The 25677-nt window shown below is 38.6% G+C and overlaps 1 protein-coding gene across 3 annotated transcripts; it reads right to left on the bottom strand.

Moving 5' to 3' along the window:
* Nucleotides 1–4426: 4426 nt before the first annotated feature.
* LOC141406274 (UDP-glycosyltransferase UGT5-like) lies at nucleotides 4427–24739 on the bottom strand. 3 transcript variants are annotated; one of them, XM_073991513.1, is made up of 5 exons: nucleotides 24564–24739; nucleotides 14461–14737; nucleotides 13938–14399; nucleotides 5223–5426; nucleotides 4427–5160 (listed from the first exon to the last, which is right to left on the bottom strand). In XM_073991513.1, exons 1-5 carry the CDS (start codon nucleotides 24564–24566, stop codon nucleotides 4493–4495), a joined length of 1614 nt encoding a protein of 537 aa, XP_073847614.1. In that variant the 5' UTR covers nucleotides 24567–24739; the 3' UTR covers nucleotides 4427–4492. The 3 variants fall into 3 exon arrangements, with proteins under 3 accessions (XP_073847614.1, XP_073847615.1, XP_073847616.1); XM_073991514.1 differs by lacking the exon at nucleotides 24564–24739 and adding an exon at nucleotides 14816–15102; XM_073991515.1 differs by lacking the exon at nucleotides 24564–24739 and adding an exon at nucleotides 14821–15021.
* Between the last annotated feature and the right edge of the window lie 938 nt (nucleotides 24740–25677).

The following is a 25677-nucleotide window of genomic DNA, read 5'->3' on the forward strand; positions in this document are numbered from 1 at the left end:
ACCTTACAAGAGATTTATCTGCTCATGTAACAAGTTTGATTATAAAAGCTAGAGGTGGGATGCTTGACCTAAATTCGAAATTGTTTTCAGGCAATAATAACTCAAACGGTCTTTGTACAATTTGTAATTTGAACGAACCAGAAAACACTTTGCATTTCATTGGTATATGCCCTATTTATTCAGCTTTTAGAATCAAATATTTTGGTACTGAATGCTTTGAATGGTGCGAATTTTAGCATACTATACAAGTATATTATATCATGTTTTAAATATAGAAACCTTATACTAAATGAATATTCATAAGTTCTAATGTAATTATTGAAGTATTGTTTTAAAAAAAGTAACTTATATATAAGTAACTTATATATAATATGGCAAACAGCTATAAAGCTAAGCCACATATAGATGATATTATTTTATATTGAATTTATAATGTAACTTAATTGAATATGTAATATCTCATCTATTAATAAAATAAAATAATAGACCCAGAGCTAGTTTGAGGAGAAGAACGAACACACAAACATACAATGATAAATACTGTTACAACAACAAGGAAAAGTCTAGCCCGATCTGGAACAATGAACCAAGCTGCAAAGTATCCAAGGCGTTCTGACCGTGAAGAAATTTCACCTGAAACTAACGGTGCGAATAATTACGTGTCAGAATCAGATCAATGTCCTGTCGATGTCCAATGTTCACGACAAGTATTTCAGGGCAAGTGCATACTTCCAGTGGCTGGTGCGCACGATCACCTTCGAACAGGATATTGCGTTGATCCAAACTTTGCATATCGTAATATTTTTGCGAATTTTAGATGAAGTCGGAAGATGATGCTTATCGGTCCACTCCTACATATCTCACAAAAGTTCAGAAAATTCGATAAAATGGTACGCGAGATATCCATTAAATGGTGAAACCGATATGATCCAAACTTAAGTTCGAACAAGTAAGAACGGCGTTAAGTCCGACCAATTTCGCTAAAACAATGTGGCTAACTTCCAAAATACCGAAATTCGGGAGGTACCGTTCTATGGGCGCTATATGAAGGAAAGTTTTATACTTCAAATGAAGACAAAATGCCAAATTTCAGCCAATTCGGAGGAATATTGAGGCCACAAGCTTCAAAATACCGAAAATCGGGAGGTAACGTTCTATGGGTGCTATGTGAGGGCGTGGACCTGTACCGACAAATTTAATATGGGAAGTTTTATACATCAAATGGAGACTAAATACCAAATTTCAGCCAATTCGGAGGAAAATTGAGGCGACAAGCTTCAAAATACCGCAAATCGGGAGGTACCGTTTTATGGGGGCTATATGAAGGCGTGGACCTACACCGATATATTTAGAGAGGAAAGCTGAATACCCCCCAACGAAGACTAAATACAAAATTTCAGTCATTTCGATGGATTGCTGTGGCCATAACCTTCAAAATACCGAAAATCGGGAGATACCGTTTTATGGAAAGTTTTATACCCCCAACGAAGACTAAGTACGAAATTTCAGCCATATCGGTGTGATAATGAAGCTAAAACCTTCAAAGTACCGAAAATAGGGTGGTACCGTTCTATGGGGGGCTATATCAAAACATGGACCGATATAGCCCATTTGAAATACCAAACATCCTAGGAGTAATAGAAACTGCCATACCAAATTACAAAGCTCTATCTTAAAAATTTGAGAGCTGTATCTTGATTTCAACAGGCGGACATGGTTATATCGACTTAGAATTTTACCCTGATCAAGAATATATATACTTTTAGGGCCTCCGATAAATATTTCGATGTGTTACAAACGGAATGGCGCATTTAATTATACCCTTAAAATTATGGTGGTGGGTATAAAAAGTGCAATATCAGTCCGCGCTTTAGGGTACCTCCATCACTTCATCTTAGTTTAAGTTCGAAAATCCACTCCTTAGGGTACCTCCCTCACAAAAGTTCAGCATTTTTGGTTATGTGTAGTTTAAGGCCTTTTCGAGGATCCCCTGGAAATTTTTACCGAAGGTACTCCTTGCCGTCCTGTTGACAGCGATATAATGTTTTTAGTGGCTAGTCCATGTTTCCTGATATAATGGTCCGAAAGCCCCAAATTATACGGTGGCCAACTGAAACGACTTGGACACGATATGTATCGAAAGGAATAATACGGCTCATTCCTCCTCCGCAACACATTCGAGCTTTAGTCCAAATTTTTACCCTCATACTTTCATACGGGCAAAATTTGCCTCATCGAAATAATGGTTTTAGACCCCAAGTATGTTTGAACGAAATGTGTTTCAGACAATTTGGAGTCGATTTAGCAAAGTTTCATCAGCGGCAAAACCATACTGCCTGAGAAAATAACCTGAAAGTTTCAAAAAACCCCTATGACACCGTTTGTAGTGGTTGGAGCGCAAGATAACTCTCGAACGGTTCTGCCGATTCGATCTAAAATTTGGCCTTCATAATATTTTGTCCAAACTTAGTTTAAGTTGGAAGATAAGTCATGTCGGTTCACTCCTTCAGGTAAAATTTTGCGCACGATAACACTTGAAGGGAAGGACCGGTTTAGTCCATACTTTACGCATACTAATATATATATCTGCCAGATATAGATCAGGTTTGAATATGGACTATATTTGTCAATTCCTTCGGTTACCTCCCACACAAAATTTCGGATAATTTCAGTTTAAGACCTGCTCTTGACTAACTTTGATTTCTGCTGAAGCAAATTTCAATCACTGTCTCAATTACGACGGTAAAAGTTTTTTCAGTGGCAAGTCCATACTTCTTGGGAAAGCAGATAACAATAACTCTCGAACTGATAAACCGATTTTGTCCAAAATTTAGCCTTCGTCATATTTTGTCCAAACTTAGTCTAACTTCTAAAATGATTCATATCGGCCCTCTCCTTAGGAAACTTCCCCCACAAAAGTTCAAAGCCAGCGTCACAACACGATCGCACAAAGCCGAGTATCATCAGCCCGAGCCGAGGATAATCAACACGTCACACCAAGCCGACGAAACTTAGCCGAGTATCATCAGCCCGAGCCGAGGGTCATAGACACAATCACACCAAGCCGAGTGTCATCAATCCGAATACCACAAGCCAAGTTGCTTCAACACGACCACATCAACCCGAATACAAAAAGCCGATTCGCTCCAACTACACCAAGCCAAGTATCATCACCCCGAAGACATCAACCCGAGTCGCTTCAACACGACTACACCAAGCCGAGTAACATCAACCCGAGTCACTCCAACACGACTACACTAAGCCGAGTATCATCAACCCGAAGACATCAATCCGAGTCGTTTCAACACGACTACACCAAGCCGAGTAACATCAACCCGAGTCGCTCCAACACGACTACACCAAGCCAAGTATCATCACCCCGAAGACATCAATCCGAGTCGCTTCAACACGACTACACCAAGCCGAGTAACATCAACCCGAGTCGCTCCAACACGACTACACCAAGCCGAGTATCATCAACCCGAGTCGATTCAACACGACTATAGAAACCAGAATACAACAAGCCGAGTCGTGGGGTACGAGTACTACAGCCGAGCATCAACATAACAACCACTACCACTGTGTACGATCGAGCCAACACCTGCCGCCAGCGCTACAACTACAGCTTTACCAACATTACTCTTTCTCGTGTCGCCCGAAGACGACTGACTACGAGCCCACAGTAAGATTCCACCCAGCTGAGATGAATAACCACCATATATAACCGCATATATCACATAAGTATCCACATGTTAATCATAAATTAAGCACCAAGAGGTGATAATAAAGAATTGAATTGTCATTACTCGTGTTTTCACTTAAGGTCTCGTGGTTGCGACTGAACTCACCTCAGCCTTAGACAAAACCCCCCTTATATCCTATTTACAGCCATATGTTTTCCGTGGACAAGTCCATGTATCCTGGCATACTGGTCCAATAGGTGTACGATAACCCACTGAAATGACTAGTGGGCGCGATATCTATCGAAAAGATATGACTCTCAAAATAAGATCCACTTCCGTAATGCACTATGTCGGTCCACTCCCTCCTCCGCAAAACTTTTGAACTTTAATCATAGTCTACATTTTCGTCGGCAAGTTCAAATGTCCAAAAATACATTCGATCTGTCCGTAGATGAAAGTTCCAATTCACATAGGCTGAGGGTATATCTCTGTCGGCAAAGCCGACTGATACTTTTTTACTTGTTTAGTCCATATTTTTGTCGGCAAGTTCATACGTCTTGACATGCCACAAATTTTTGAAAACCCACTAAAAGCATAGTTTTTTGGTGTGGACGGTAGAATATTCCATCGATGATAGTTTCAATTCACACAGGCTGAGGAAATATCTCTGTCGACAAAGACCTCTTATACTTTTTCCTTGTTTTTTTTTTCTAAATTATTTAAAAGATAATGTCATCTAAAAATTTATATCAACTAAAGATAGATTTATTATGAAATATAACCAGTTTTAATGCTAAACTGAAAACATATTAATTTTCCTTTATTTTCTTAACAATCTTTGTCGATGGAAAACATAGCCTTCGTATAATGAACACCACACATGCAACAACGAATATCGGTATGGTTACAGCCACAGCAATAACATCCAATAAATAAAGTTGATACCATTTCAAATCGAGACCAGCAGAACGTAAATGTTTTGCCCCATTGTGGCGTATAACATATTCTATCCAATAGACGGCTGTTTCACGGGCCTCCATAGGACGATCACGAAATATATTCGAAATTCTTTGTATATTATCACGATAAGATGGATTATGGAGTAACTCATTCAGCGATTTCTTAAGAATTTCTCTGGTGATTGATGGAAAATGTAATTTAAGGGCATAACCGCTAAGCTCCGCCTTGCGCATATTTAAATGTTGATCACAATATATGGGTATACCCAACATGGGTACACCATAATAGGCACCTTCTTGGGTACCGAAGAGACCACCATGTGTTATGAACACCTTGACATTTGGATGTGCTAAAATATCAGATTGTGGTAACCATTTACGTATGAGAATATTTTTTGGCATATCTGGAATGCTTTCATTTTCAAATTTCCATATGACTCGCTGTTTCAACGAAGCGAAGACATCGAGGAAGATATGCATTTTTTCAAGGGGCATATCCTTGGATTGAACATTACTACCTGTAAAGGGAGATAATATTTAATATATTTGGTAAAGGAAAGAGGTTTAAATGGTTTCTTACCTAAGCTGAAGAAAATAGCGCCATCTGTGGCTTCATCCAAAAATGTTTGTAAATCTTGTGGTAGTTTTTTGTTTGGATATATATGTAAACCTCCCACAGCTATCATAGCCGGCACCAAGGGTCTTGTGGTACTCAAGGGAGTGTAACTGTTGACCATTGCCACGGAAATATTTTTCTCCAGCTTTGATACAGATGGTATATCAACTAGAAGAGGGAAGGACAAGTTATGTTTATTTAGAGACAAATATTTCCCACGAACACCCCAAAAAGGGCACGTGGAGAAATATCTTATGGCTTAGCTCAACGATAAGGTTCTTAGTTTTTATATGATTTTTACTTTTGTAGTTAAAGTTTTCAGCTAACAACGCTGCTGTAATGAACTATGGATTTAAAACATGATTTATGATTGAAACAAGGAATATAAGAACTGGATCAGGATAAATTTGTACCAAGAACAAAACAAGTTGGAACAATGGATGTAGGAAATGGCTGCACTTCCGAATTTGCTCTGGCCTTAGCACCATCCAGGTCTACTGCAATAGGACTTATGATGCAGTTTGCTACTCAAGAACATCTCCGAACATGTTTTCAACTTTGTCGCCGTCGGAATACGAGACATCCCGGAGCTCTCCAACAACAAGAAACGCAGCATCTAAAACTACATGTTGTTATTCAGTGTCCCGAAAATGCACCGTTACTGCAATTCAATTGCAAGGGTTTCCCTACTAAAGTTAGCGGAATTTTCGGCTTTATGAGTCGAAAGAACATCATGGTCGCCGCGATTCAGGTAACAAAGCTCACCTTCACCTTGCAACGTTGCGATGGTACAAGCAGCGGAGAAGGAGGACTTGCCTTTCTTATACACTAGTCAGTCCAGTACAGACTTATCTAGCATGGCATGAATATATAAAGTGTGGGACCACCGATGAAGAGATGTGCCCGGCGTTATATTCCTGATATTAGTTCGCCTTTGGATGGCAAAAATCTCCTGGTGCTAGAGGAATTCAGAGCTATTCATTACATTAGGCATTACATCCTATGTAATGACCAGAGGAGTACAGTGATGGCTCCACATTTTAAACGCTCCTAAAAGAATAAAAAAATATTGCCGCAGCTCGCTAGATATCACCATTATGACACCCGGTGTACTAAATGACGTGTCGTGACAACCCGTCTTATAGTTTGCTGTAGTCCCTTGGCTTAGACTACCTCCCTATCATCGTATGTGTTAACCGACCGCCAGACTTCATAACCTCATAAGATAAAGTTAACGGAAATAAGTTATGTAATCTTTCCCAATGTGTGGTTTGCTGTAAATTCCTTGAAAAGGAGCGTGATTTTCTATAAGAACCTTAATTTTCTATAGCAACCGTGGTCTTCTGTAAAGGCTCTTGGTCTTCTATAAGACACATGGTCTGCCATAGCGCCCTTGGTCTCCTATGAAATCATTAGTTTTCTATAAGATCCTTTGTCTTCTGTAAGACGATTAATCTTCTATAAGACCCTTGGTCTTCTGTAAGGCCATTGGTCTTCTATAAGACCCTTGATTTGCTGTAGATCATCTATAAGACCCTTGGTTTTCTATAAGGCTTTTTGTTTACTATAAACACTTGGTATTTTATATGACCCTATGTCTTCTATAAGACCTAGATCTTCTATAAGTCATTTAGTCTTTTATATGAGCATTGGTCTTCCAAAAGACCCTAAGTCTTCTATAAGAATTTGGTCTTCTATAAGTCTTGGTCTTCCATAAGATCGTTAGCCTTCTAGACCTTTGGTCTTCTATAAGACCCTTGGTCTTCTATAAGACCCTTGGTCTTCTATAAGACCCTTGGTCTTCTATAAGACCCTTGGTCTTCTATAAGGCCCTTGGTCTTCTATAAGACCCTTGGTCTTCTATAAGACCCTTGGTCCTCTATAAGACCCTTGGTTTTCTAGAAGACCCATGGTCTTCTATAAGACACTTGCTCCTCTATAAGACCCTTGGTCTTTTATTAAACCCTTGGTCTTCTATAAGACCCTTGGTCTTCTATAAAACCCTTGGTCTTGTAGAAGATCAAGGGGCTTGTAGAAGACCAAGGGGCTTATAGAAGACCAAGGATCTTATAGAAGACCATGGGTCTTATAGAAACCCATGGGCTTCTATAAGACCCTTGGTTTTTACAAGCCCCTGGTCTTCTACAAGCCCCTTGGTCTTCTACAAGCCCCTTGGTCTTCTACAAGACCCTTGGTCTTCCACAAGACCCTTGGTCTTCCGCAAGACCCTTGGTCTTCCACAAGACCCTTGGTCTTCCGCAAGACCCTTGGTCTTCCACAAGACCCTTGGTCTTCCGCAAGACCCTTGGTCTTCCACAAGACCCTTGGTCTTCTATAAGACCTTTGGTCTTCTATAAGACCCTTGGTCTTCCATAAGGCCCTTGGTTTTCTATAAGACGCTTTGTTTTCTATAAGACCATTGGTCTTCTGTAAGACTCTTGGTCTTCTATAAGACACTTGGTCTTCTATAAGACCCTTGGTCTTCTATAAGACCCTTGGTCTTCTATAAGACTCTTCGTCTTCTATAAGACCCTTGGTCTTCTATAAGACTCTTGGTCTTCTATAAGACCCTTGGTCTTCTATAAGACTCTTGGTCTTCTATAAGACCCTTGGTCTCCTATAAGATCTTTGGTCTCCTATAAGATCCTTAGTCTTCTATAAGACCCTTAGTCTTCTCTAAGACCCTTGGTCCTCTATAAGACACTGGTCATCTATAAGACCCTTGGTCTTCTATAAGACCCTGGGTCTTCTACAAGACCCTTGGTCTTCTATATGACCCTTGGTCTTCTCTGAGACCCTTGGTCTTCTATAAGACCCTTGGTCTACTATAAGAAACTTGGTCTACTATAAGACCCTTGGTCTTCTATAAGACCCTTGGTCTTCTATAAGACCCTTGGTCTTCTATAAGACCCTTGGTCTTCTATAAGACTCTTTGTCTTCTATAAGACCTTTTATCTTCGAAAAGACCCTTGGTCTTCTATAAGACCCTTGGTCTTCTATAAGACCCTTGGTCTTTTATAAGACCCTTGGTCTTCCACAAGACCCTTGGTCTTCAATAAGAACATTGGTCTTTTATAAGACATTGGGTCTTCTCTGAGACTGTTGGCCTTCTATAAGACCCTTGCTTTTCTTTAAGACCCTTGGTCTTCTATAAGACTCTTGGTCTTCTATAAGACCATTGGTCTTCTATAAGACCTTTTATCTTCGAAAAGACCCTTGGTCTTCTATAAGACCCTTGGTCTTCTATAAGACCCTTGGTCTTTTATAAGACCCTTGGTCTTTCACAAGACCCTTGGTCTTCTATAAGAACATTGGTCTTTTATAAGACGTTGGGTCTTCTCTGAGACTGTTGGCCTTCTATAAGACCCTTGCTTTTCTTTAAGACCCTTGGTCTTCTATAAGACCCTTGGTCCTCTACAAGACCCTTGGTCTTCTATAAGATCCTTGGTCTTCTATAAGATCCTTGGTCTTCTATAAGACCCTTGGTCTTCTATAAGACCCTTGGTATTCTATAAGACCTTTGGTTTTCTATAACACCCTTGGTCTCCCTAAGACCCTTGGTCTTCTATAAGACACTTGGTCTTCTATAAGACCCTTGGTCTTCTATAAGACCCTTGGTCTTCTATAAGACCCTTGGTCTTCTATAAGACCCTTGGTCTTCTATAAGACCCTAGGTCTTTTAAAAGATCCTTGGACTTTTATAAGACCCTTTGTCTTCTATAAGACTGTTGGTCTTCTATAAGACCCTGGGTCTACTATAAGAAACTTGGTCTACTATAAGACCCTTGGTCTTCTATAAGACCCTGGGTCTACTATAAGAAACTTGGTCTACTATAAGACCCTTGGTCTTCTATAAGACCCTTGGTCTTCTATAAGACCCTTGGTCTTCTATAAGACCCTTGGTCTTCTATAAGACCCTTTGTCTTCTATAAGACCCTTGGTCTTCCACAAGACCCTTGGTCTTCTATAAGAACCTTGGTCTTCTATAAGACCCTTGGTCTTCTATAAGATCCTTGGTCTTCTATAAGATCCTAGGTCTTCTATAAGACCCTTGGTCTTCTATAAGACCCTTGGTCTTCTATAAGACCTTTGGTTTTCTATAAGACCCTTGGTCTCCTTAAGACCCTTGGTCTTCTATAAGACACTTGGTCTTCTATAAGACCCTTGGTCTTCTATAAGACCCTTGGTCTTCTATAAGACCCTTGGTCTTCTACAAGACCCTTGGTCTTCTATAAGACCTTTTGTCTTCTATAAGACTTTTGGTCTTCTATAAGACCTTTGGTCTTCAACAAGACCCTTGGTCTTCTATAAGACTGTTGGTCCGCTATAAGGCCTTTGGTCTTCTATAAGACCCTTGGCCTTCTATAAGACCCTTGGTCTTCTATAAGACCCTTGATCTTCCATAAGACCCTTGGTCTTCTAAAAGATCCGAGGACTTCTATAAGACCCTTTTCTTCTATAAAAACCTTGGTCTTCTATAAAACACTTGGTCTTCTATAAGATCCTTGGACTTCTATAAGACCCTTGGACTTCAATAAGACCCTTGGTCTTCTATAAGACCCTTGGTCTTCTATAAGACCCTTGGTCTTCTATAAGACCCTTGGTCTTCTATAAGACCTTTGGTCTTCCTATAAGACCCGTGTCCTCTATAAGACCCGTGTCTTCTATAATACCCTTGGTCCTCTTTAAGACCCTTGGTCCTCTTTAAGACCCGGGTCTTCTATAAGACCCTTGGCCTTCTATAAGACCCTTGGTCTTCCATAAGACCCTTGATCTTCCATAAGACCCTTGGTCTTCTAAAAGATCCTAGGACTTCTATAAGACCCTTTTCTTCTATAAAAACCTTGATCTTCTATAAAACACTTGGTCTTCTATAAGATCCTTGGTCTTTTATAAGACCCTTGGACTTCTATAAGACCCTTGGTCTTCTACAAGACCCTTGGTCTTCTATAAGACCCTTGGTCTTCTATGAGACCCTTGGTGTTCTATAAGACCCTTGGTCTTCTATAAGACCCTGGGTCTTCTATAAGACCTTTGGCCTTTTATAAGACCCTTGGTCTTCTATAAGACCCTTGGTCTTCCGCAAGACCCTTGGTCTTCCACAAGACCCTTGGTCTTCTATAAGACCTTTGGTCTTCTATAAGACGCTTGGTCTTCCATAAGGCCCTTGGTTTTCTATAAGACGCTTTGTTTTCTATAAGACCATTGGTCTTCTGTAAGACTCTTGGTCTTCTATAAGACACTTGGTATTCTATAAGATTCTTGGTCTTCTATAAGACCCTTGGTCTTCTATGAGACCCTTGGTCTTCTATAAGACCCTTGGTCTTCTATGAGACCCTTGGTCTTCTATAAGACCCTTGGTCTTCTATAAGACTCTTCGTCTTCTATAAGACCCTTGGTCTTCTATAAGACTCTTGGTCTTCTATAAGACCCTTGGTCTTCTATAAGACTCTTGGTCTTCTATAAGACCCTTGGTCTCCTATAAGATCTTTGGTCTCCTATAAGATCCTTAGTCTTCTATAAGACCCTTTGTCTTCTCTAAGACCCTTGGTCCTCTATAAGACACTGGTCATCTATAAGACCCTTGGTCTTCTATAAGACCCTGGGTCTTCTACAAGACCCTTGGTCTTCTATATGACCCTTGGTCTTCTCTGAGACCCTTGGTCTTCTATAAGACCCTTGGTCTTCTATAAGACCCTTGGTCTTCTATTAGACCCTTTGTCTTCTATAAGACTCTTGGTCTTCTATAAGACTCTTGGTCTTCTATAAGACCATTGGTCTTCTATAAGACCTTTTATCTTCTAAAAGACCCTTGGTCTTCTATAAGACCCTTGGTCTTCTATAAGACCCTTGGTCTTCTATAAGACCCTTGGTCTTTTATAAGACCCTTGGTCTTTCACAAGACCCTTGGTCTTTTATAAGACGTTGGGTCTTCTCTGAGACTGTTGGCCTTCTATAAGACCCTTGCTTTTCTTTAAGACCCTTGGTCTTCTATAAGACCCTTGGTCCTCTACAAGACCCTTGGTCTTCTATAAGATTCTTGGTCTTCTATAAGATCCTTGGTCTTCTATAAGACCCTTGGTCTTCTATAAGACCTTTGGTTTTCTATAAGACCTTTGGTCTCCTTAAGACCCTTGGTCTCCTTAAGACCCTTGGTCTTCTATAAGACACTTGGTCTTCTATAAGACCCTTGGTCTTCTATAAGACCCTTGGTTTTCTATAAGACCCTTGGTCTTTTAAAAGATCCTTGGACTTCTATAAGACCCTTTGTCTTCTATAAGACTGTTGGTCTTCTATAAGACCCTGGGTCTTCTAAAAGATCCTTAGACTTCTACAAGACCCTTGGTCTTCTATAAGACCTTTTGTCTTCTATAAGACCCTTGGTCTTCTATAAGACCCTTTGTCTTCTATAAGACCCTTGGTCTTCTAAAAGATCCTTGGACTTCTATAAGACCCTTGGCCTTCTATAAGACCCTTGGCCTTCTATAAGACCCTTGGTCTTCTATAAGACCCATGGTCTTCTATAAGACCCTTGGTCTTCTATAAGACCCTTGGTCTTCTTTAAAACCCTTGGTCTTCTATAAGACCCTTGGTCTTCAATAAGACCCTTGGTCTTCTATAAGACCCTTGGTCTTCTATAAGACCCTTGGTCTTCTATAAGACCCTTGGTCTTCCATAAGACCCTTGGTCTTCTATAAGACCTTTGGTCTTCTATAAGACCCTGGTCTTCCTTAAAACCCTTGGTCTTCTATAAGACCCGTGTCCTCTATAAGACCCGTGTCTTCTATAAGACCCTCGATCTTCTTTAAGACCCTTGGTCTTCTATAATACCCTTTGTGTTCTACAAGAACCTTGGTCTTCTATAAGAATGTTATCTTGTATAAGACCCTAGGTATTCTAAAAGATAATACCCTTGGTCTTCTATAAGACCCTTTGTGTTCTATAAGACCATTGGTCTTCTACAAGACCCTTGGACTTCTATATTACACTTGGTCTTCTATAAGACCCTTTGTCTTCTATAAGACCCTTGGCCTTCTATAAGACCCTTGGTCTTCTACAGGACCCTTGGTCTTCTTTAAGACCCTTGGTCTTCTATAAGACCCTTGGTCTTCTATAAGACCTTTGGTCCTCTATAAGACCCTTGGCCTTCTATAAGACCCTTGGTCTTCTAAAAGATCTTAGGACTTCTATAAGACCCTTTTCTTCTATAAAAACCTTGGTCTTCTATAAGACACTTTGTCTTCTTTAAGACCCTTGGTCTTCTATAAGCCCCTTGGTCTTCTATAAGCCCCTTGGTCTTCTATGAGACCCTTGGTCTTCTATAAAACCCTTGGTCTTCCATAAGACCCTTGATCTTCTATAAGACCCTTGGTCTTCTATAAGACCTTTGGTCTTCTATAAGACCCTGGTCTTCTTTAAAACCCTTGGTCTTCTATAAGACCCGTGTCCTCTATAAGACCCGTGTCTTCTATAAGACCCTTGGTCCTCTTTAAGACCCTTGGTCTTCCGTAAGACCCTTGATCTTCCATAAGACCCTTGGTCTTCTAAAAGATCCTAGGACTTCTATAAGACACTTGGTCTTCTATAAGACCCTTGGTCTTCTATAAGATCCTTGGTCTGCTTTAAGACCCTTGGCCTTCTATAAGACACTTTGTCTTCAACAAGATCCTTGGCCTTTTATAAAACACTTGGTCTTCTATAAGACCCTTGGTCTCCTATAAAACTCTTGGTTTTCTATAGGACTCTTGGTCTTCTATAAGACACTTTGTCATCTATAAGACACTTTGGCTTCTATAAGACCCTTGGCCTTCTAAAAGGCCCTTGGTCTTCTATAAAACCCTTGATATTCAGTAGGACCATAGATCTTCTGTAAGACTTTTACTCTTTTAAAGAACCTTGATTTTCAGCGGGACTCTTGGAGACCTATAAGACCGTTTGTGTTCTAGCAATCAACGTTTTTATAAAAGGCGAGTGGTCGTACGTGGACCGTTACGAAACCTGGACCAACTCTGATTACGAAACCTAACTATAGTGAAAACCTACACTTAACTATACGTTGGTACGGTTGCTGTATGAAAAAGTGACCTTAAACATATTGCGGCATTTCTGGGCCACCACCTCGGGAAGCATTGACTTCCAATAACAATAAATTATTCTGCTGTAGTCATGTCCACAAGGACTATCTGCTATTAAAATTTCAACACGGTCTGAGAGGTGGCCTTAAAGGCCTTAAAGTCACATAGTTTATCTTGGAACTTAATCTCGTGTTTATAAGTCATTTTATTAGGTGCCGGGATGGTTTTTAGGGCTTTGTGGTCCATTATTGCAAGGTCTATGAACTTCTACATGAAAAAATATATTGTTGTAATGAAGGCTACAAAGACTACCTTCGCTACAAATTCCAAAACTATTCTCGAACAACCCTTAAATTGCACTTAATCAAATGCTTTTGAAATTTTTGGGGAAGGTACCCAAAGAAGTGGAACGATTTAAATAGTTAAGAATGGATTCGGATATGATAATATGAAAAATATTCTCTTCTTCTTTCATTCCCTTCCCCTGCGGATTTCCTGGAAACAGTTGTTATGCTATATTTTTGCAACCTATTTCAAGAAACCTATAATAATTTACATTTTTGGAAAAAATATTCAACAAATAGATTCCGATATGAATACTTACCATTTAAATGGCCAAAATATTTCCTCATCATTGCATCCATTTTTGGAAAATATTCATATTCTCGAATGAAATCTTCCGTTAGCGAATAAAAGGAATTCATAAAGCGTTCGAAAAATGTCATGCGATCGGTGAAAGGTGAAAATGTGTGCGGCACAAAAGACCATGGCATAATGACGCCCATCATTTGACTCATGCGTGACTCAAAGCCCAAAGTGCTGCTGGTGACAACGGGAACATCATATATACGCGACAAAGCCAAAAATGGTTCCTGATAGAATTGTTCGCATAGCAATAAATCGTATTTACCCTTCGGGTTGGGGTCATTAATGAAATCCTGCACTTTCGGCTGCTTTAGGGCATGTTCGGTGGTTGAAAATGCAATAATATCCAACATTTTATAATATTGTAAATTACCCATATCCGTTAATTCAAAAATGTTGTCAGTTTTAAAGTATTTCATAACTAAAAAAAGAGAAATAGAATATTGTGTGTATTTTTAATTTTTTTTGTACAGCTTCCTTACCATCACTCCAGAAATCATAGACTGGCTCTATAAGAATCTCTGTGTAATTTTGTCCCAATTTTAGATGTTTCAAAGTAAATGCCGCAATCATTGTCACCTGATGTCCTCTGTCCACAAGTTCCTTAATCAATGCTGAATGCATGCCATAATGACTTTTACCCGGAAATGCATATACAGCCAATATTCGTGCACCCTCAACACCATTCCAATGAGACCAAGAGCAAAGTAGCATTAAGACCAGAGTACATGCCATAAGAGAGGTAAAATGTTTCGGAAGCTGTTGTGGGTGAATTGAAATGGACATGATTTGAGTTAATTAGATTTTGTAATGTCACACACACACCCACACACACACTTAACCTTCCATCCTCATCCAAGCATATACAGCTTGATTGGTTGCATGGTATGTATGAATGTATGACAAACCCTTGGCTATTACATTTGTGAGCATAAAACTGTACTTTCTTTTCAATTTCAACTTTCACTTTGGTATGTGTGTGTGCGTTCTAGCTTGTGACAGAACTATTGCTTGCGGAATAGACAAATGCCAAACTGAAGTGCAACCATTCATTGTAGACAACCTCAAAAATTCGCACTGGCACTACAATGAATTGCATTATTTGTGATATCTGTCATCACAATAAGTTATTGCTGAACCTAATTGGAAAGATAATTTTGAGATTGAGTTGTATGTGCATATGCATGTGATTTGACAAGTGATATTATTAAACAAATAAATCTGTCAGTTGTAATTCTACTGAATGATATAGTGAAAAAAAAAATAAAAAAAATCGTTAAGATCGGACGGGTCGAACTTTTTATACCCTGCAGTATAAAATATTCTTAAGTCCATATGTACATTAAGCAATTTTCCTTGCGGCAATTGTCAGTTTGTCGATGAGAGAGGGTGTTGAGAGGCAAAGGATTACCATATGCCTCACCTCTCTCTCCTGCAAACTGACAATTGCCGCAAGGAAAATTGCCTAATGTAAATATGGACTAACTAAAATGGTAGAAATGGTTTCCTTCCTTGTTCACAATTTTAAGTGGAAAAGTCTTTCGACTACCAATACCACAAATTCCGAAATAAGGTCAAACAAGTAAGAACGGCGTTAAGTTCGGCCGGGCCGAACTTGTTATACCCTCCACCACAAGTTGTATTGAAGTATAATGGAATAATTTGTTTCCTTTCGTGTATAAAGAGGACTTAATACTAAATTTCGGTAAAACAATGTGAGGCACCATTCTATGGGGGCTATTTCAAAACGTCGATCTATACCGACAATTTTTTTACGAAAAGTTTTTAGGATCAAAGAAGACTAAATACCAAATTTCCTATATTCCTAAAACTTAAAAAATACCGAAAATCAAGAAGTCGTCTGCTCCGTCGGAAAAGGTCGTAAGTCCACTTTTTTTGGAAATCGCGTTTTTGTTACAGGATGATAGTAAAAGTCACAACACGTCGTATGATACAAAGAAGATGGTAGTATGTCGCGTTTTTCTATACGTTTTGCCCTTGTCGGAAAAGGTCGTAAGTCCACAAAACGTACAAATTTGAGTACGAAAAGGTCGTAAGTCCACAGGAAAATGTATACTTTAAAAGAATACTACAGCTAATGTAGTTCAGATATAATATTTAACGTCATCCATGGTTGGGGTACAATGTAAAGAACTAGCCTACACCTTTGGATGATATTTGGCGGAGCCTGTGGACCAAACTTTTGAACAAAAATGTGATAATTTCTATATTGCAATGAAAATTTACATTTGTACATTCTATTTTCCCCTATAAGCGAACTGATGATGAAAGATGGACTTCTGGCCTTTTCATTGATACAAATTGGGATGCTGTATGTGTTCAAATACCTCATGTATTGAAAAATTTGTAAAAAAAATCAAAATTTTTACTGTTTTTTCTGTCGTATATCTTAGTTAACTTTATCAACTGGTAATTTGTGGTTTCTCTTGGGACATTTATTCACATAACGAGATTAGTTTGTATTCTGAATTCAATAAAGTAATGCCTTCTAACGGACGGGTGAATGCAATGTTTATATTATTAAATGATTCTGAAATAATAATTGATTGAAGACATAATGGTTTTTGCTAACAAAGAGCAGTATTAATTTGGAATGGAATTAGACGATGGTGTCATGGGTCTAGTTCCCTATGGTTTTCACGGTGATTCTGAAAGCTCTGATGATAAACTTCCTAAAGGCAGGAAGACATTACATGCTGAAGATTATACATGGTTTGCAGACAAAAACAAAAGATGCAGTGAGTTGGGGCAGAAATACTTGGGAAGACAAAAAAGGACACTATTTGGGAATTAATCATGAAATATAATTGACGGAAAAGGTCATAAGGCAAAAATACAAGGTCGTAGGTACAATATGTCATGTTTTATATTAAATATTAGCCTAACCGGTCCACGTTGCTGGCCCCTTCGGCCAGGCCGAACTTGTTATACCCTCCACCATGAGTTGTATTGAATTTTACTTCAATTAGTTTCATTTCGTTTATGAAGTAGACTATATACTAAATTTCAGCAAATTCGGTAAAACAATGTGGCTAACCTTCAAAATACCCATATTCGGGAGGCACCGTTCTATGGTGCTATATGAAGGCGTGTACCTATATAGACAAATTTATACCCGAAACGAAGAATAAATACCAAATTTCAGCCATTTCGGAGAAATATTGAGGCCACACCTTCAAAATACCGGAAATCGGGAGGTACCGTTCTATGGTGGCTATATAAAGGCGTCAATACCAAACATCCTAAGTAATAGAAACTTCTATATCGAACCACAGAAATCCATCTTAAAAATTGCGAGCTGTATCTTAATTTCAAAAGACGAACAGACGCTCATGGTTATACCGACTTAGAATTTTACTCTGGTCGGGTCTTATTGCTAAAATATGTACCCAAGATTGGAGAAAAGGATTCTTTCGTAAGTTTTATATATATAGCGCATTTAGCGTTTTTTAAAAAAATAGGGCCTGCCCCCGCCCCTTCGAAATTCAAAAAAAAATATAAAGTCTATTTTCACCTCGATTGTTCCTTGCATATTCTCTGAAATTTTCAAAAAAATCGGTTCAGCCGTTTTTGAGTCAGTGCGGAACATACAAACATACACACATTGTCTTTTATATATAAGATTTCACCCAAAAGTTTTGGTCCATTAAACCCGCTAATAATTATCTGATCACCATGTTGAATTGCAAGCTTATTCTTTGTCTCAAACTCAAATCATTCTTAAAATTTCGCTCCGATCGGAATATTACTGCGATCTACAGGACAGCTACAAAGTCGGGTAAAAATTGTGGGTTTGGTCCATTTCACACATCGTAACTAACATCTAAAGGGGTCACTTCTGGTCGGAACAATACATTTGTTAATGGATGGACGGACACACATAGCTAGATCGCTTTATCTCGTCAAGATATGAAAAATGGCAAGGGGAGGGGGTCTACGACGAATACTTCGCGATGTTACACGAATATTGAACAAAACAAACTTATAATACCCTTTCCACATTGTTTCGTAAAGTATAAATATTTTATTTTAAAAACGTCCGTAAATTGTAGGAAAAGGTCGTAAGTCCCTACAAAAATACAAAACTGTACAAGGAAAAGGTCGTAAGTCCAAAGACATCCAATTATCCCCCTAACGCGACGGAATTTTATCAAACAAAGTACAAGTATTGAAGCGGAATAAATAAACGAAAAATACTGCCTTTACCACCATAATAAAATCTTTAATACAGAAAGCGCTGGAATGTTTTTTCTTCCTCCTGAAAAATTTATTGAGAGGGACTTACGACCTTTTCCGACGGAGCAGACGAAGTACGCTTCTATGGGGATATATGAAGACTTGGACCTATACTTATACTACTCTTCTGGAATATTTTATAACTCTTGGAAGACGAAATAACGAATTTCAGCCATTTCGGTTGGATATTGACGTCGCAATCTTCAGTATTACGAAAATCGGGAGGTACCCTTCAATGGGGGCTATATCGAAACGTGGACCTAAACCGACGAATTTTATTCAGAAATGGGGCAATATGAAAGCGTGGACCTGTACAGACATATTTATGGCGAACAGTTTTATATCACATTGATGACTACATATCAAATTTCAGCCATTTTGGTGGAATATTGAAGACACAACCTTCAAAATACGAAAAATCGGGAGGTACTTTTCCATGGGGGCTATATGAAGGCATGGACCGATACGGACAAAGTTCTGGGAGAAAGTTTTATACCCCTAAAGAAGACTACGTACCAAATGTCAGCCATTTTGGTAGGATAATGAAGCTAAAACCTTCAAAATACCGAAAATCGGGAGGTACCGTTCTATGGGGGCTATAGGAAGGTGTGGACCGATACTGACAAAATTCTGGGAGAAAGTTTTGTACCCCTAAAGAAGACTACTTAACAAATTTCAGCCATTTTGGTAGGATAATGAAGCTAAAACCTTAAAAATACCGATAATCGGAAGGTACCGTTCTATGGGGGCTATATCAAAACGTGGACCGATATATCCCATTTTCAATACCAACCATCCTGCAAGTAATAAAAACTTCTGTGCCAAATTTTGACTCTCTGTCTTTAAAATTGCGAGTTGTATCTTGATTTCAATAGACAGACGGACGGACGGACAGACGGACATGGTCAAATCGACATAGAATTTTATGCTGATCAATAATATATATACTTTATAGGGTCTCCGACGAATATTTCGATGTGTTACAAACGGAATGACAAATTTAATTATACCCTCCATATGGTGGAGGGTATAAAAATGCATTTAAAAAAGTCTTAAAACGGACGGTATCTTTATGTGGGGGCTATCTCAAAGTGTGGTGCAGAGAAATGCGTAATTAGCTGATTTCAACAGTCATGAGCCACTTGCCAAAAAACAAGTATAAGTGTTGCTTGCCACTTATAAAATAAGTAAAAGTATAACTTGCCACTCAAAGAATAGGTTATCTAAAAATGGATACTTTTAGACACTCGAGTCGTTCTATGTACTCAATTGCATTGCTTAATGAAAGCACTCCTCGTCCAGATAACATATCAGCACAATGGCAAAATATTGCCCACTCCATGCAAACAGCCTCAAAATCCATACCACGATACCAGAGACTTCCACCAAGGAATCCATGGTATGACCAGGAGTGTCGTGCTGCTACTGAAGAGAAAAATGAGGCATATAGGGCTACACTACAAACAGTATCAACGCGTAGCGCACGAGAGAGGTATCGAGAGAAAAGGAGAGAGGAGAAACGTCTTTTCAGCAGGAAAAAGAGAGAAATGGAAAGACGGAAGTGTGTGAAAAAATCGAGATGTACAGGAGCCAGAATGAACTCCGAAAGTTCTACCAAAGAGTGAAACATCAAACTGATGGCTTTGGTACAGGCAAATCCTCCTGTAGAGAGCAGCAAGGTAATTTGTAACTGATACATATAGTGTGCTCAGCATATGGAAAGCACATTTCTCCAAACTGTTGGTATGTGATAGTAGCGAAAACGGCAAAGATACCACACATCCAATCCCAGAAAATGGTATTGAATGTATACCGTCCAGCCAAGATGAGGTAAAGACATCAATAAACCGGCTGAATAATAATAAGGCAGCAGAAGCCGATGGCTTACCAGCCAAGCTGTTCAACACAGGAGGCGACACGCTGATAGGGTGTATTCATCAGCTAGTTGGCACCATCTGGCAGGAAGAACGAGTGCCAGACGATTGGAACCTGAGCATTCTGTGCCCTGTCCACAAGAAGGGAGATAAGACTGTATGCTCTAACTATAGGGGAATATGTCTTCTCCCTTTTGCCTACAAGATACACCTTTTTCAGATGTAATTCGAATTATTTTAATTGTAATTCGAGAATTCTATTTGTAATTCGTAACATTTCATTTGTAATTCAAGAATTCCATTTGTAATTTGAATTATTCCATTTGTAATTCGAATGATTTCATGTGTAATTTCAAATATAATAATTCGAATTACAAATGGAATAATTCGAATTACAAATGAAATAATTCGAATTACAAATGGAATAATTCGAATTTCAAATGGAATAGTTCGAATTACAAATGAAATAAGTTCGAATTACAAATAGAATAATTCGAATTCCAAACAGAATAATTCTAATTACAAATGGAATATTTCGAATTACAAAAGGAATAATTCGAATTACAAATGAAATGTTACGAATTACAAATAGAATTCTCGAATTACAAATTAAATGTTACGAATTACAACTACAATGTTTCGAATAGAAAAAGGTGTAGTGTCAGGGATAATGTGTGAACGACTAAAGCCTAAGGCCAATGAAATAATTGGGCCATACCAATGCGGCTTTCGACCTGGCAAATCCACCATTGACCAGATATTTACCCTGCGGCAAATCCTGGAGAAGACCCAAGAGATGCAGGTCGACACTTACCAGCCCCCGACGTTTAAAGGTATTCCACGCAATGTCTGAATTTGGTATCCCTGCAGAGCTCATCCGGCTTTGTAGAATGACATTAACTGATACTCGATCATCAGTTAAAATAGGAAAGAACCTCTACGAAGAGTTTGGTACCAAAAGAGGTTTCAGACATGGTGATGGCCTCTCGTGTGATCTTTTCAACATTCTGCTGGAAAAGGTTATGCGAGATGCGAAGGTGAAAAGAAGTGGCACAATATATACAAACAGCCATATGTTACTAGCTTATGCTGATGACATTGACATCATAGGTCGATCGGTAAAGGAAGTAACTGATACCTTTGGAAAAGTCGAAAGGGAATCTGCTAAAGTGGGTCTGGCGATAAACGGCGAGAAGATAAAGTTAATGGTGTCGTCGCGCAATGCGTCCATAGAGATCGGGCCAACTGTTGACGTTGATTCCTATAATATTGAGGTAGTAAGGGACTTCGTAAGGGACAACGAACAACATCAGTTGTGAAATACGAAAAAGAATAGTGTTGGCCAACGAACAACATCAGTTGCGAAATACGAAGAATAATAGTGTTGGCCAACAGATGCTACTTCGGGCTGAGTAAGCAGTTTAGGAATAAAGCCACATCTCGTCAAACAAAAACAACGCTTTACAAAACACTGATACTACCCGTGCTGATGTATGGTTCAGAAGCCTGGATACTTGCGTCAGCAGACAAGGCAGTGCTTGGTGTGTTTGAGAGAAAAATTCTTCGAAAGATCTATGAACCAATCTGCGTCGACGGTGAATATTGACGTCGTATGAACCACGAGCTGTATCTGCTATACAACGACATCAGTATAGATAAACGTATCGAGATGCAACGATTGCTTTGGCTAGGCCATATCATAAGAATGAGCGATGATGAACCCGCTAGTAGTCCTCGTACTGTGAAGTGGCAAAGAAAATGAAAAACGAACCCCCTATAAAATTGACTACCCCGGAAACATTTTAAGGACAATGATCTGCTCCTGGAATGTTCGGACTCTTTATAGAGAAAGTGCAGTTTACGCACTGGCAGAAGTACGTATAAAGTACAAGGCCGATATGACTGCCATACAGGACAATATATATTTTGCGAACACTTAGAAGAAACATGTCCTGCCCATTCTTGGCGACTTTAATGTCAAAATTGGAAAGAATAATATCTTTGGCCCAACACTCGGGAAATTCACTCTGCACAGTGGATTGAGGCTGGTAGTCTTAATGGCGGCAGTAAACATGATGCTTAGCAGTACCATATTTAAGCATCTCGACATTCATAAGGTCACCTGGTTGTCACCAGACCAAACAACAAGAAATCAAAGCGATCACGTTGTGGTACATAGAGGGAAGACATTAATTGGATGTACGATCGTTCTGACGAGCACTCATCGTCTTGGATAACTAGCTTGTTGCACCAAAGTACGTACCCGAATAACATAGCAAATAAAGACACAACATTCCTTGTTCCGATCAAGTATGATTGGGAGTGTCGTGCTGCTACAGAAGAAAAGCATGCCGCATATGGGGCCATTCTACAATCAGTAGCAAAGCGTAGCGCATGAGAGAGGTATCGGAAAAAAAGGAGAGGAAAAGAAAAAATCGAGATGTACCGGAGTCAGAATGAAGTCCGAAAATTCTACCATAGAGTGAAACATCAAATTGATGGCTTCAGAACAGGACTTCCTCCTGTAGAAACAAGCAAGGAAATTTGGTAACAAATACAGATAGTGTGCTCAGGATATGAAAAGGTAATTTTTCCAAACTGTTGGTACCCAAAACTAGCGAGGATAGAATCAAAAGATTCTAGGAACAGACCTTCAAGCTGAAATTCACAAAAAAATTAAATTATTTTTAACGTTTCCCCAAGCTCAGGTCTGGAAATAACATATTGTTCAAAACTCAAGGAAATTTGAAAGGTTTTAACGGACCTAAACAGGAAACAATGATGTATAATAATTGAATTTTGAGCTTGAAAACCCGTTCCTAGAATCTTTTTATGTTCTAGAAAATTGTTTATTGAAATCTTTGGTACATTTTTGTCGTTGGCTGTATCCTTAATTTTTGGATGGTTCGGTATCTGTGGACCGGTATCGGAGAAAAAAGTATATAAACCGAATTATTTCAGGATTTTTTGGGTATTTTCACATTTTTGAACCTGTCATAGACATTTTGTATGTTCCAGAAAGTTGTTTGCTGATATATTTGCTAAACTATTGTGGCCCATTGTTTTCTTGAATTTTGAACAGTTTAGTATCTATGATGCAGGAACCCAGAAAAGAGATTAAAATCGCACTTGATTTGCTATTTTGACCATTAAGAACCGTTTCTACTGAGTTCGTTGTTTACGAAGATCTAAAGTACATTGTTCTAGTTGGTTGTTTGCTTCAATTTTGATCGGGTTGATGTCTGTAGGCTAAAATCCGAGAAATAATTAAGAGGGAAATTTGACCTTGACGATTTTGACCTAGACGGTGAGGTTGAATGGATTTTATGTGTTCACAATTATTATTCTTTAAGACGAGAGCTACAACTTTTCCTCCACGAGTAAACCCAAAATCTTAGCTGTTTAGAAGATATGTGCCTGACAAAATGATCGCTTTTGACATCAATGACTCAGGTCCTTGGGGCCATAACCGCGAAAGTGATAGGGAAACACGCCGGGACAAGTCTTTTCTTATTTTTGGTCTTTTATCACGCTGCGGTGTCAGAATATGGTTAATAATTTTCGTGTCGCTCAGTGTTATATTGTGTGAGCGACTAAAACCTAATAATTGGGCCATACCTGTGTGGTTTTATGTCAAATCCACCATTGACCAGATATTTACCCTGCCGAGAGATGTAGATCGGCAACTACCATCATTTTTGCGATTATAAAGCATCCTTCCGCAGCCCAAAGGTATTCCAATCCATGCCTGAATTTGCTATTTCCGCAAAACTTATTCGGCTCTGTAAGATGACATTGAATGATACACGCTACTCAGTTAAATCTAGTATCAAAAGAGGTTTCAGACAAGGAGACAATATTTCGTGTGAACTCTTCTACATCTTGCTGGAAAAGGTTATACGAGATGCAAAAGTTAAAGGAAATGGCACCATATACAACAATAGGTACGTGCCAATTGCTTATGCCGACGACAAACACAACAAACAACATTAGTTGTAAAATAAGAAGAAGAAGAATAAATTCTACTTTAGTTTACGTAAGCAGTTTAAAAACAAATTCACATATCGTCAAACAAAAATAACACTTTACAAAACACTGATACTAGCGAAATCGGCGATTCCGAATCCTGGGTGCTTGTGCAAGCAGATAGGGCCCAATATGCGTTGATGGTGAATATCGAAAGGAATTATGGATATGTCAATACCATTAACGGCAGTTCTCATCATGAAAATAGTTCTTTTATCATTTCAAATTTGTACAATTTCACTCAAACACTGAATATGCGTCACTAATGTAAATTACGCCTTTAAATAATGATACACAAATCTATCAATCAATCAATTTAGGTTTGGAAGGTAGCTAGAAATTGCAATATTTTTTTAATTTAATTTGTGTATCAAAACCCTTTATTTTGCAATTAATTTAATTATTAATTTAATTTAATACATATATACCATTTCAAAAATTAAATTTATTCACTTCATGTGCATAAGTATGTCAACAACAAAAAATAAATATTGAAAGCCGCTAAAATTTCTATACGAATAAATTGCAATATACTATAATTTTGACACTTCACGTCGTTTGTTTATTCTTGCTAGGCAGCAGAATTGCAACTGATTTACAGCATAGCAAAACATTTGCAAATGCATTACAATTTGTTATCGCTATCATGGCAAAGAGGTTATATTCAGTTAATGGAAACTTTTGTTTAATAGAGGAATACGCGGAAATAAAAAACGAATATTTAATATGGAAAAAGCACTGACAAGTTCCTTATACTAATACTTATTTTAATTGATATTTAATTTCATTTGAGTACTGTTCGTACCCCTTTAGTTCGAATTTCCAAACAAAAAAAAAAATCGGCCTTACAGCCTGCCTTGCCTTGCTTGTGATAAAAGAATAAAGAAAGGGCAGCCTAGTTCGAAATTTGCTCGGCCTTCTTTATTCTTTTATTTTTATTATGACAGAAATGAAGCTAGAAAGCAAGGCAAGCAAGCGAGACTGCTTATGAACCGAGGCCTTTACAGGACCCCTATACATCAACAGAGACCCACATTTTTGAGATATTTCAATTTAGAAACGTCTGTTTTCAGGGATAAAACTTTCTGGTAAAAACTGTCACATAGATTTACGTTTCCAAATGAACATACTAAAACGTTCACAGCGTGCTTTGAACACACAACTCTGGGTTGCTCTGTGCCACCGTACTCATTACTTGCAATGTGTTATTCGGCACATGTGGCTCCAATATTTTTGCTGGGATATAATTCCAGTTTTATTCCTAAACCTAACACAAAATTTTGTATCATTTAGTACATTTCGTAGCCTTACAGAAAGTGTTACCAATACCACCTCTATAGCACAGACCACAGCGACATTAATACAGCATTTCAGAATTTCAAAAAAAAAAAAACTTTTTATCGTTTATGCAATACCAGAAGAGTACCATACAAATTATAGTACTATTTAGTACTTTTCAGACATATAACTACGAATTACCGAAACCTCCTCCTGATATTTCAAAATTCCAGTGAACAAACCCCTTTACACAAACACAAATTT

Source organism: Musca autumnalis, unplaced genomic scaffold (assembly GCF_047663935.1).
Source record: "Musca autumnalis isolate F117 unplaced genomic scaffold, ASM4766393v1 scaffold_5, whole genome shotgun sequence".
Classification (NCBI taxonomy): domain Eukaryota; kingdom Metazoa; phylum Arthropoda; class Insecta; order Diptera; family Muscidae; genus Musca; species Musca autumnalis.